Source organism: Fusarium falciforme, chromosome 4 (genome assembly GCF_026873545.1).
Source record: "Fusarium falciforme chromosome 4, complete sequence".
Taxonomy (NCBI): Eukaryota; Fungi; Ascomycota; class Sordariomycetes; order Hypocreales; family Nectriaceae; genus Fusarium; species Fusarium falciforme.
Genome location: NC_070547.1, coordinates 285,017 through 297,844, shown reverse-complemented (window position 1 = coordinate 297,844; position 12,828 = coordinate 285,017). Strand labels below are relative to the sequence as shown.

The 12,828-nt window shown below is 50.3% G+C and overlaps 5 protein-coding genes across 5 annotated transcripts; 1 reads left to right on the top strand and 4 right to left on the bottom strand.

Moving 5' to 3' along the window:
* Positions 1-315: 315 nt before the first annotated feature.
* NCS54_00484300 (Hypothetical protein) lies at positions 316-2,335 on the top strand (the record flags this gene model as incomplete). Its single annotated transcript, XM_053150366.1, has 9 exons — positions 316-522; positions 574-696; positions 754-863; positions 919-1,040; positions 1,092-1,325; positions 1,375-1,555; positions 1,607-1,665; positions 1,722-1,780; positions 1,829-2,335. 9 exons carry the CDS (start codon positions 316-318, stop codon positions 2,333-2,335), a joined length of 1,602 nt encoding a protein of 533 aa, XP_053006341.1.
* A 517-nt stretch (positions 2,336-2,852) lies between these two features.
* On the bottom strand, positions 2,853-3,830 carry NCS54_00484200 (Abhydrolase-3 domain-containing protein; the record flags this gene model as incomplete). The annotated part of the gene is made up of 1 exon (XM_053150365.1): positions 2,853-3,830. The coding sequence occupies one exon, from the start codon at positions 3,828-3,830 to the stop codon at positions 2,853-2,855; it is 978 nt and encodes a 325-aa protein (XP_053006340.1).
* Positions 3,831-4,510: 680 nt separating this feature from the next.
* NCS54_00484100 (Hypothetical protein) lies at positions 4,511-5,608 on the bottom strand (the record flags this gene model as incomplete). The annotated part of the gene is made up of 4 exons (XM_053150364.1): positions 4,511-4,810; positions 4,860-4,970; positions 5,032-5,331; positions 5,408-5,608. The coding sequence occupies 4 exons, from the start codon at positions 5,606-5,608 to the stop codon at positions 4,511-4,513; spliced, it is 912 nt and encodes a 303-aa protein (XP_053006339.1).
* Positions 5,609-7,610: 2,002 nt separating this feature from the next.
* Positions 7,611-8,330, bottom strand: NCS54_00484000 (Hypothetical protein; the record flags this gene model as incomplete). The annotated part of the gene is made up of 3 exons (XM_053150363.1): positions 7,611-7,963; positions 8,018-8,150; positions 8,223-8,330. 3 exons carry the CDS (start codon positions 8,328-8,330, stop codon positions 7,611-7,613), a joined length of 594 nt encoding a protein of 197 aa, XP_053006338.1.
* An 813-nt stretch (positions 8,331-9,143) lies between these two features.
* Positions 9,144-10,604, bottom strand: NCS54_00483900 (Aa-trans domain-containing protein; the record flags this gene model as incomplete). The annotated part of the gene is made up of 1 exon (XM_053150362.1): positions 9,144-10,604. The coding sequence occupies one exon, from the start codon at positions 10,602-10,604 to the stop codon at positions 9,144-9,146; it is 1,461 nt and encodes a 486-aa protein (XP_053006337.1).
* Between the last annotated feature and the right edge of the window lie 2,224 nt (positions 10,605-12,828).

The following is a 12,828-nucleotide window of genomic DNA, read 5'->3' as shown; positions in this document are numbered from 1 at the left end:
CTGCTCACACCTTCCTGCCGGCGCCCCCCTCACGGCTGGCTCGGCACCAATCACGACCTCTCCCTCCCTGTCTATCGCCGGCGATGCTCTTGTAGAACGTTATCTTGGAGATGGTGTTGAGACGCCGACCGGCCTAGAGGAACTAAGACGCTATCAAGAGTCACACACCCCGGGATCCTTGGCTGGCTGGCTTGATTCATTTAAAGAGCCACGTCTGCGACGATCGGCTTGGACATCCCAGACCTCACGTCCTCTTTGAAAAGCACCTTTTCAGATACTCTTGTTCTAGCACTCTGTCATCTACTACTATTCTCAATGTCGGTCACCGAAAAGCCCGCCATGGAAAGCAAACCTATTGAAGGTGATCGCGAAAGCGTTGCCAAGGGCACCATCATTGGGGACGACCTCGACGATGCTATCCTGCGAGCAAACGGCCATAGACCTGACTTGAAGCGTCAGTTCAACTGGTTCTCTGCTCTTGGTCTCGGCTTCTCCATCACCAACTCCTGGGCCGGATACATTGTTCGTGTGCTCCTCGCCACTCTCCGCCACCATTGCTAACCGTCTCACTAGAGCAACTTTGGCCAGAGCCTCGTCTATGGAGGACCTCAGGTCTGTATTCTGGCACTTGTCGTCGCCTGGGTTGTGCAGTTCCTCATCACACTGGGTCTGAGCGAGATCGCCTCCGCGTTTCCGGTGAGATGAACGGCCCCTGACATCCCTGCGACAAATAGCTAACGGCATTTACCCCAGTCCACCGGTGGTCAGTACCACTTTTGCTATATTCTCAGCCCCGAGAAGACGAAGCGGTTCACCGCCTTCACGATCGGCTGGATGTCTACCCTTGCTTGGTGGGTTGTGACGTAAGGAATTCCCCCTGTGAGCTATGCCCGGATGGACGGCTGACATGCTGTGTAGATGCTCTGGGATCTCGCTTGCCGCTGCTGTGCTCGGTGGAATGATCAGTTTTGTTCATCCCGAGTTTGTGGCTACCAGCTGGCAAATCTACTTGTTCTACGTTGCCGTGGCATTCATCACAGGTACTCTCCAACTACCCCCAACTCTCAGAACAGATCCTGACGTGCCGTTAGTTGTACCGGTGTTTGTTGCCTCGAAACGCATAGCGATCATGGTTCAGTTCACTCTCTTTTGCTCCATTTTTGGAATGTTGTTGTTCCTTTTCGTCCCCACGGGAATGCACAAGCACACAAACGATGCCTCATTCCTCGTCCAGTCTGGCTTGGGAGTGAGCGGCTGGAACTCGGGCACAGCCTGGGTCTTGGGCATTACAAACTGCATGTATGCTTTTGGTGCCACTGACGGAGGTAATATTGCCCCTTCTTTCCGACAGCGAGGTCGTCTAACGCAGAGCAGCCATCCACATTAGCGAGGAGATGTCGCACCCTGGAAGAAGAGTGCCACAGGTCATCATCATGACTATGTTTATCGGCCTGCTCACTAGCCTGCCTCTCTTTATTGCCTTAATGTTCTTCATGACGGACTTGGATGCTGTCCGACACTCGCCACTTCCTAGCATGGAGATCATTTACCAGGCGTAAGGCTATATGTGCAATGCCTCAGTATCGATGCGCTAACTTTGCACCAGCACCGGAAACCGCAACGTTACCATTGGCCTTGAAGCACTCCTTCTCGTTGTCTACATCTGTACGCATTCTATCCTGTCGAGCCTAACGACACCCCCATACTTATACAGTTACTAGTTTCTCTCCCCTCTCAGTGGGTTACCTGTGGCCGTATTGCTTGGGCCTTGGCTCGTGATGTAGGTTCTTTTACGCTGTCATGAGTTCACAGAGGCTAATCTATCCAGAACGGCATCCCTTACTCCCACTACTTTTCCAAGGTTGACCGAAAACTCGAGTTCCCCGTCCGAACAACCATCATGGCTTTCATCTTCACTCTGATCTACGGCCTGCTCTACCTCGCTTCGACCAGCGCCTTCAACTCGATTATTACATCGGCTGTTCTGTTCTTGAACATTACATATGCTGTCCCTCAGGGAATTCTGCTTACTCAAGGTCGCAAAGAGCATTTGCCCCCACGATATCTGAACCTGGGTGTCCTCGGATACGTCTGCAACACATTCTCTATCCTTTGGATCGTGGTGTTGGGAGTCTTTGTGTGCATGCCGCCTACTTTGCCCGTCACGACCGAGACCATGAACTACATCAGCGTCGTTACCGTTGGCCTATTTTCCATTATTATCGGTCTCTGGTTTTTCGAGGGCAGGAAGAAGTTTCAGGGACCTCATATCGACTGGGAAATGATCAAGGAGGCTAATCTTCAAATGCTCAAGGGAGAGAACCATCAGGTTTAGGGAGTACAGTAGGACCTTTTGACTAGGAGGAATAGTTGGTGCTGGAAGACTGCTTGTAAAGTGGTTTATGAAAAATGACCGCAGATAGGCAGGGTTTTGTATTCTACTACGCATTGGCTTGAAGGTTTTGGAATGCAACCCATATTGTCCCTTATAGCCGTGTGTCTTGTTCGGGAACTTTTGACCATCTTAGTTCGCAAGGTTATGGGGAAACTCACCCGGATGATTCGATGTCTAATGAGAGAACCTAGATAAACTTGTGCTTCTATTAAATTCATCCTGCAAATAAGATGAAAGTGTTCTGCCTGCAAACGCCGAGCTCCGGTGAGCTCGTTTTGCTTATTGACTTATCATAAAGGTTGAGACCAGGGCTGCGTCATCTATCATATGGTGAATGTGGGCAGTAGGCGGAACGAAGGTTGCTCGGCGACATGTGCACTACTTGGAGAAATCTGTAGCCCTTACGCTAGTTCTATTCTAGGGCTAGAAGAGAGCCAAGAAACTGTCCTAACTACGATTACTTCTTCTCTCTCAACACTCTCCGTAGCCAGGCATTTCTCGTCTTAATAGCTTCGGCCCCTATCTCGGTAGGATAAAACAAGTCAAACCCATGGCACCCCCCTCCCCAAATATGCAAGTCTGCCTGAACACCGCATTCCCAGAGCTTGGTAGCATAGGCAATGTCCTCATCTCGGAAGGGCTCACCAGAACCTGCATCGATATAGGCTGGTGGCAGGCCTGACAAGTCTTCAGCACGCCCGGGTGCCACGTACTGACTGACAGTTCCATTCTCAGCATCATCACCGAGCACCAGTTTCCAGGCATACCGGCCCCAAGCTGTGTAGAAGCCTCGGCCGTTTTCAAACTGACGACTTGACAGGCTGATGAATCTGTCGTCAAGCATTGGGCATACAAGAAGCTGTGCGCAGACTTTGGGGCCATTGTTATCCCGGGAGTACAGTAAAGTCCCTGCAGCGATGCCTGCTCCAGCCGAGACACCAGCAATGATGAAACGGGCCGGGTCGATATTCAGATTGCTCAAGTTCTCAGACATCCAGACTAGAGACGCGTAGCTGTCTTGAACCGCAGCGCTGCCGTGAAAGTCTGGAGCCAGACGGTACTCGGGGCTGACCACCACAGCGTCAAGTTCTTTGACCAAGTCGCTCACGGCAGCGAGACCAACGTAGACATTTCCCATGACCCTTCCTCCGCCGTGGATGAACAGGATGCCGGGCCGAAGCTTCGACGATGTTGACGGAGACTTGCTTGTCAAGACAATAGCACGAATTGGGCCATCTCCGCCAGGCACAGTTGTTTCTTCTATGTCAATCCCTGGATCGTTGTAGATGGCATCATCTCGAGGTGGTTCTTCCCTGCGAAGCTCGAGTAGTTCATCCAAGCTTGCGGGTATCGGCCGATGCTGATTGTCCTCAACGGCGGTGATCTCGGGATCCCAAGGGGGCAATCGGAGGGTTGGCGTGCCATTGGACGTCATGATTATTGCTGAGTGCCAAGTATCTAGTGACCGTTAAAACAAGGTGGTGGACAAATGAAGTTGGGTAGATGGAGGAAATGCCTGTAGTCGGGTTATCAATGTTTGGAGAGTTTCCAGAAAACGACTAGCTGTGGACAGGTGACCAACAAGATTTGGAGTATGTCCATTTTTCGATAATATGCCAATAGTCAGCCTCATAAAGTTCCATTAACCCCTTGTTTCTCTTGGAGAAGTGTGGAGGTGGTCTTGAGGTGTTGGTAGCGTTGCCTAATCGAGTAATGTTCGCAGCGTTGATCTTGTGCGAGAGGACCAATCGGCATTCAGCTCCAACAATAGTAAGTGTGGGCTATCGATCTGTCCTGCTTTCTGTCTCGGACCAGATCCGGATCCAGATAGTATTATCATTTACCAAGTTACATGAACCTCCGCCACTGTCAATGATGAGCGGGAAGGCTATCAACTGTTTCCGCCAACTGGTCCGATAACCACTACAAGGCCAAGCCTGCAGCAGCAGAACCCTCCTTTTGGCAAACAACTCCTCAAAGAGCGCAATTCTGGTAAGTCACGCCCGGTTGTGATTCTATGTATCGGTTCTACCGCATCGTAACAGAACACGGGTCAAGTTCCCCTCATCAGGCGAGAGGTCTAACCACGGCGACTGGCATAGAATAGAGTAAAGATTAAGCGGAATCTCCGGCATCTGATCCTCCCTGAGCCTTTCTTCGTGTCCTCTTTATTTCATGCGGGAAACTGTTCCAAGCGGACCTCAATGCTTCTCGTGTGGTATCCCATATCCCCGTCAGCCAATCTGGCAATTTGTAACGACTCTGGTCTGGTCGCATGTACCACGCAATTCCAATAACGAGAGCATACGTGAGGAGGGGCAGAGTAACAAAACTGCTGCGGAAAGATGTAGGTTCTGGTACCATGTCACTGCCTTCTTCTGACGGGTTGTTCAAGAATGGTAATGCCCAGAATGTCTTTCTTATTAGCTTCATCCTCGAACGATCCACTATAGAGGTTACATACCGCTAGGAAGCTGACTGGGGTAAAGAGAACGGTGACAACGGTGAAAACATAGATGGCTCGGTTCAATGCCATAGCTTTGGTGGCCTCGCGAAGGGATGTAGCGTTGAATAACTACGAGCAGGGCAATTAGTACTTTTGTGATCCATGGAGTGTAAGCAAGTAGGGGACATACGCCATCGCGCAAACTTTTGATTTCCTCCGATTTCTTTCGAACTCGGTTCTGAAACCTAGTAGCGCGTTCCTTCATGTTTTTGATGGCAACATTGATGTTGTCTTCAGCTTCATCCATACAAAAGCTAGCACGGCGCCAAGCCGGCATACCGCGTAAGTCGTCGATGCTCAGGAAAAGTTCATCCAGCCACTCGTCCATGATCCTGAGAAGCTGGATGGCAACGAAATAGTCCTTCGAGCGAGTGAAAGAGCTGTCAAACATGAGAGCTTCCACGCGTTTCTTGTCTTCAAAATCGCTCAACTAGTTACAACTGTTAGTAAGATGCCTCTCGAATAGAGGAACGTGGGCTGTGTTCTTTCGTATTGTCACTACTCACGTTAACATGGACAAGCTTGTCTATGCTGTCGAGGGCGTTGCTCCAAGCGTCAAGTGACCGTTCAAGGACCCTAAAGACCTCAAACATGTAATGCGTGATGGTAGTTCCCTTCCCACATGGCTTCAGCCCATAGCGAGCCCAATTGAGCTCAATACCTTCGCCTTCCGGGTTGCGATTCCAGTATTCTCTTGTTGGGAACATGTCATCATCGGCCAAGATGACTATGCTAAACAAGCCTGGAAAATTGAGAGATACCCGAAGGGTTACTCGGGCTCGTTTTTCTTCCAAATACTGTTCTGCTGAGTCCCGCCTGATAATCGCTCTTTGTCTATCCCCTAAAAAACAGGGGTACCTCACCTTTCCGTCTAGGTCACGAATTCCATCGATTGGACGAAAATAACGGAGTTGGAATTGAATAAAGGGTTGCCGAAGGGGGAAGGATGGATGATGGAGTCCACCTTGGAAATCTCGGTGAAGGAACGACAATAGGCGGTCTAGATTATATACCCAGGTAGTGTCATCCAGGCCCGGTTTGGAAGGCGGCAAAAGAAACGGGTCGTCGTAGCTTAGCACACTTGCTAACTGGTCTAGAGGGAACATGTGTTGCTCTTTCTTGCGGTTTTCCAGCTCGCAATGACTGGCGAGAAGGTCAGCTACCAACCATGTGTAACACTTAAACTGGAATAGCGGGAGGTTCTATCGTGGCTACTTACATTATTTGTCCTCTGAACTTGCTTGGCGATGGCAAAGTATTGACATCTAAGCACCACTTATGCCATACAATGTCGCACCGGGAAAATAGGACCTGGCTCCTGGTTTTATACCAGTTAGGTTCCTGTATGCACCGGGCGACCCACTGGTTGACGTCCTTGCTGACAGTGATTGGCATGGTACCGTCGCTTTCTAATAGAAGCTGCTGAATGCCTTCGACATTCCGGTTTTGAGGCCAACCGCAGCGAATAGCGTCAGCCACTTCGTCCGGCAGCGATCGTTGTTGGCGGGTCCAAATGAGATCCACCTTCTTGTTGTGTTTGACCATAATATGGAATCGGGAACGCGTAGCATAAAGCAGGAATAGGTCCGGAACGTCCTTTGTGTCTGCACCCAATTCAAAAAGAAATTTCTTTCTGATCCCGTCAAGGACCATAGCGCCTAGGCGAGACAATTCCTGGTCTCCGCCCGCTGCGTTTTCGTTTGAGTGACTCGGAGGTTCGACACTGGCTGATACTTCCAGGCCGGTACGTTCGAGCCGAGACCCTCCATTGGCGCCCGGACCTCCCCTCTGACTCGTGGATCTCACGTGGGAGCTCATCTGATCATCCAATTGTTCAAGCGTTGGTTCCAGATGTGATGGATTTTCGGCTGTGGCGGACAGCACGGTGGTTGTTGGGATGGTAAGGTGCCTATCCCGGGCACGACGAATCTCATCCTCGGCCTTACGACTTGTATCGTTGTCTCTAGACGTCTCGGGTTGGCGCTCACTTTCTTTGGCGCTACCTGGGTGCAGACCAGCGGCCTGGTTTCTCTGTGCCATGTTGCAGGGCCTCCTTTTCAAGTCCTGGCAGTTTGTGGAAGATAGTTGTAAAAGAACAGAAGGGAATTTAACCCCCTGTATTAGAAAGTCACTTCAGCGTGACAGGGCAAACAACGGAACTGACAGGTTGTTGAAGGCACTGGGCGATTTGGTGATGTTTTGACAATATTTCGTATGCTGCCTAATATTTGTGAGGGGGACGTTGGGCATGGTGGCGTTGGTGAGGCAGCTGATTGGTAATGTTTGTAATTTGCTGTATGAAGCCACAACTGATACATGCACATCGCTAAGCAGGTCCATATTAGGCCTCGCATGAATTGTATTGATATACCGAGGGTATCATTAAATGAAGGTCCTCTTAAGGCTTCTTTGAAAAAGTGGCCTGCTTTGATTGGACTAGACTTGAGAGGCTTTCTTTCTCCCAATTTAGACAATTAGCCATGCCAGGTCACTTCATACCCAGGGCTTGGCGTTGTCTCCTATCAGTAAAAGCCTAGACCCCGATACAATTTCAACCTTGAATAGACTATTAATCGTGTAGCGGCATTTATATAAGAAATATGATATCTAAGATAGTTGCACAGAGGACGGTTTAAATAACCTTAATATTGGTTCAATGTCTTGTTACATATTAGACATGGAATGAGATGATGAGATGATGACATGCTATCACAAGAACATCATTCCTGACAAGGCAGCAATTATCGCAACACCATTTATCATAGCTTTGGTTTGCATGCCACTATTAGTAGTTGGCGCAGCACTTCCCGCAGGAGTAGTCTCAGAGGCGCTAGCAGAAGATGCATCGGTGGTAGTCTCGGGCGTTGTCGCTGTTGAAACCAAGGTATATGTAGTCGAAGACTCATCGGAACTACTGGTGACTGTAGATGAGACTGTAGAGGTTGGAGTGGAAGAGGGGGCAGAAGACGAGGTGCTCAGCTTAATGCCGCAGACTTTTTCCACGTCAAAGGTGAACTCCATGTTTCTGGCTTCGCACTCTAGCGTTTGCCTTTGGATAGAGTCTACAACTTGATTAGTAGTAATCTAATTATGAACGGCAAGGTAAAAATGCGTACCAGGCAACACTGAAGGTGCACACTTCTCAGCCATGCAACAGAAGTATCTCTCGCGATACTTTTGCTGCGTGCACATGCATGCTGCGTCGTTCGTACACGAACCGCCCGGGAAGCTACCAAAGAAGCAGCCGTTCTGAGGAAGAATTAGTTTAGTACGTCTTCAAGTATAATCGAGGGGTTTGACACGTCACCAAGGGCTACTCACATCGCAGTCTGCGTCCCGATTCTGCTCCTCCTGGTTGAACTTTTGGGGCGAAGCAAGACCGACACTTAAGAGGCTGAAAAGCATCAGCCAGCTGAAAAATCGTACCATGGTAGTTGGTGGTCAGTCGAAAGCGGGCGAAAAAAGCGAGTGATTGATGAAAGAAGGGATGACCAAGTGAATGATGGTTGTTGAAAATGAGGCTTTAGAGGGTCTCAGCCGCGCGTATTATAACGCGACTTTGCAGCAATTCGGCCATTGCCTAAACCGTCTAGCGTCTCAGTTTATAAATATCCTGTGCCACTTAAATCGCGCGACAACTCGTGAGGCTTGTCTTGATCCGGAAGCTCGCTTATTGCTGGAGATTGGATGATCAGCGGGCGACGAATAAAGAGAGGCAAGGAAAGTGACATTAAAGATCCTCCCGGCTATAAGGAGCAGTATATATACACCAAGCTCAACATGAGTCGTGCCGCGCACACGATGATGCTACTCCCTATGCTTCTAACACGCCTTTCATCCCAAAATTATATTTGAAGAGCCTCTTCTAGATCAGCAACCTAGCCTGAATTTCAACAGGAACGCAAAATTCCGGAATTGTAGAACCACCCGTATAAATCGACTTGCGTAGAAGGCTTCGATTTTTATGCTGTCATTTATACCGCCGGGCTTGATGACGAAAAAAGATGCCGGATAGAGCTTAGAGCTTTGCTCTCTGTTCCATGTCCAATGCCAACACAGTCACGTCACTGATCACGCCTACACCAAAGGCCAGGAGGAGTGAAACTACCTAGTTTATTTGGTCTAGATGGGACTGCAAAAACTGGAAAATATACAGGTATGAAATTGGAACCAAAAACTCATCCGCCATGCAACACAGATGCACCCAATTGTCCCTCTTCATGTGAAATTGGTCAAAGGTATTTACAGGGCAGAGTTGTCACCGCAGCTGAAACTTCCATTGACTCCCTTGTCACTAGCAAAGATGTCCAGCATCTGAGTAATAGAAGCCCAAAGACCACAGCCGTTGAGGAAGAACGCCCAACCGACGATGGAAACATTTAAGCAGAACAAGGCAATCTGCTTGGGACTCTTAAAGTAGTTGCCCTTGTTCCAGCTGAACCAAAGGACACTGGCAATTCCAAACGAGAACCAGGCATAGGTGGTAGCCGACTGGATGGAGACCAGAGAGTCGAAAATTGGGATCGCGTTGGATATGATAAAGGCGATGATCCAGAAGACTGTGGCGATGGTGACCCAGGCACCCCAGGACTTGGGGGTACTGGCCGTGATCTCGTCGAGGGCGTTCATCTTGCGCATCACAACGACAAAGACGTACTTAATGCCGATGTGCCCGTTGGCGAGGGCAGCAGTTACAATAGCCGGGATGACGATTCCGTAAGCTGCCTTGGCCGCGATTCTAGGTGCTGCACCGAGGGCGGGAGAGGTCGTGTACTCTCCCGAAAGGCAGTAGATTCCAACAGCGAGGAACGTGTAGAAGCTAGCGCCGATGACACCAAGCCAGCTGAGAGCCCAGGGGAAATCCTTGACGGGGTCTCGCATCTCGGCCATGTACGAAACGTAGGCGTGGTGTCCCGCGAAAGCCCAGACGATTTTGAGGACCGCGTTGAAGATTGTCTTGAAACCTGGGTTGTTCGCGACCTTGAGATCGGGCTTCCAGCCGTCCTCTGCCAAATTCGGCTTTGAGACGCCAATGCTGATCATGGTGATAAGAACAGCTGCAACGATGCTGATCATGCAGGGCAAGCCGCTCTGCGCCACAAACTTCATGGTTCGCGGGATGCAGAGGAGGTAGGAGATAAGACAGGCGATACCAATGAAACCCACTGTGCACATGGAATGATCACCGATCGAGTTGAACCCGATGGAAAGAGTGACTGAAGCTGAAGCACAGCACATGTTCAGCTGGATCACAAAGGCGATGCCCACAATGACCTCCCAAAACCGGCCGCCAGCGGTCCTGGCCATGTCGATGACGGTTACACAGTGAGGATGACGGCAGTAGAATCGCCAAAATTCGTATCCCGTGTACCAAGCCATCAATGCCGTTCCCCAGGTCACAATGATTCCTGGGACAATTCCGATATCGCGGTAGGCGGAGGGCAGACCGAGGGCGGCGATACCGAATTGGTTGGTGAGAAGGGCGAAGAGAGTGCTCTTGCGGCCCATGACTCGGAAGTTCTTGCCTCCCTCGCCGCCGAAGACGCCGCCGACCTCTTCGCTGGCGGCGGGTTTGATATCGAAGTCGGTGCCAGTCTCATGGCCAGAGTCGTGGGCGGCTTTTTCTGCGTCAGAGTGTTTGCGGTCGAGGTTGATACCCTTTTCCGCGGGGCTCACGCTGATGGATTCGTTTGGGGCAGACATATTGGTTTATTCGATTCGGTCGACTTTATCTGAATTGAGCTATTTCGATTGGTGGTCGAGTCTTTGTCCAGTCGCTAGGACCAGATTCAAGAAGGAAGAAGCAAACTTGGCTGAAAGATGTAATCAAACCCAGTCGAAGGAGTCTGAGGAACAGATAAGGGGAAGGTGGCTGCAGATTCGGGTGTGTGAAGTCATATTCCGCCCAGTTTCCTGCAGCTCGAGGAGTTTAAATAGTTCTTGCATACCTACCAAAGCTTCACCAGGTACGTAGTCGCAGAATAGTCCTCGGGGTTGATCCATGGTGGTTAAAGGCCAAAGCGTCTGATGTTGGGAATCTGTAGCCTGTCAATTCCCTCAGGGCGAGCAAATTAAAGCCAAGATGATTTTTCTCCTGGTGTGGGATCAGCGGACAAAGCTGGGCGCTTCTACCCCGGGGAAGCTCCCCATGGGGCATTGGGGTATCGAAAACTGGACAGTGGGGTGTTTGTGATGACGAGACCCAGCTTCCGTCACGTCATGGACGTGTCCACCTGGAAGTCAGGGGCGGAGGATCCGGAGAGTTGAGGGGATTTGGACACGCCTGGTCCCTGATGAGGAGGGTGGCTCTTGGTGTCTTGGCAGAACTACAAGTGAAGCTATGGTGAGTGGAGTTGAAGGCAGTAAAAAACGGAGTCAAGGGATAAGAATGGGTCTTGGAGAGTTTTGTGGTTCTCGTGCCGTTGCTGTCGTCTCCTGAGGTATAAGACACAGGGATCGGCTTCCACCTCGGTGTGTTCGGGCACGGGAACCGATCCCTGGAGGTTTCAAGGGGGGTTGGAACAAACTTCAGCCGCTTTGACTTGGCTTCGGCAAGTCAGAGGCCAGATTGGGGTCCACTCTATATCGGATATCACAACCGATCCTAGCAAAGAGTGTAGCCTCACCCCAACTACAAATATTTACCACATGTTCTCGATTGGTGCGCGGAAGTTTGCAGGAAGCCTAAGATCCACTGCTTGGTATCCTTGTGCTTGAGGATAGCAGCTCATTTAACTGTCGATTAGAGCTGTTGGTTCAACTCGTGTCTAGAAGCCTCAATCTTACGGTCAAGGAGGCTTGGTTTCACTGCAGTAAGGGTCTTGAACGCCTGCCGATTTGAGGCATATTCACTTGAGCTGCCTTATTCTCGGGAATAAATCTGCTGCCGGAGTTCGTCTGTAACCCTAGAGAGTTGGGCACCCAGCGCAACGTTGACGTCCCCCTTTCTAAGGGTCACGAGTTGGACATGCGACGGATTGAATAGGTAAAGTCGCCTCCGAGGCATTTAAAAAATAATGCCTCATCGCTTACCTGAGTCGTCTACCGCTTACCGTCGTTTCTGTTACGAATCGATGTCTGTTCGCCCAGGCTGATGATGGAGACTCAAGGATCAAGCACCTCAGCAACCTCGAAACTTCACCAGATTTGGTTACCGTTGCCGCACTCTTTTGCGTCATAGAGGACGGCAATTATCCCTACTGGTTCCAGGTCCGTAGGTAAAGTCCAAAGGTTGTCGCGTGGGGGTCGCCACGCGTTGACGCCCTGTCCCGCATTTTGAGCTGCACACTCGGGAGGGATCCCGCTGTTGCAGAGAATCTCCTTCTAGAAAGACGTAAGATGTTTCGGATAGAAGACGGAAATGCTGAAGATTGTCGTATCATTATATTCATCATTTGCTTCTCCTCAAGGCTACTTAGAAGTGGCGCCCAACGTTGCAAATCCGCCGAGGCCAACGCTACCCCCTAGTGGTGCAACCGCTGGCGTTAAGTACTCTTTCGGCCTGTCACCTCGATCCGAGATAGTCCAGAAAAGATGACATTGTCACCGTCGGAATGCCAAGACACCCTGTTTCAGCTGTAACGAGGTGGCCAAGACCTTGCCGGGTTCTCCGAGGCTCTTGCCCCCCACGACGCGGCCGATCAGAAAGTGTACGTATTCCCTTGGTCTCTCCCGGCCTTCCGCTTGGGTCAAGAGCTGCTTTTATGCAAAGGCCTATTTATTTTCATCATTCTAGGATATTTGAGATCCTTAGTCCGTCACGTCTTGTCCCAACCGACGCAGGTGCTCATATCCCAACCCGTCATGCACCCCCTGGCGTGTTTAGCATTGACCGCCTGCGATTCTGAAGCTCAGCACATAATCATGACATGATGGCTTTCTACACAGAGGGTCAGAAAATTCAACCGTGGGCATGCATTGGATTACT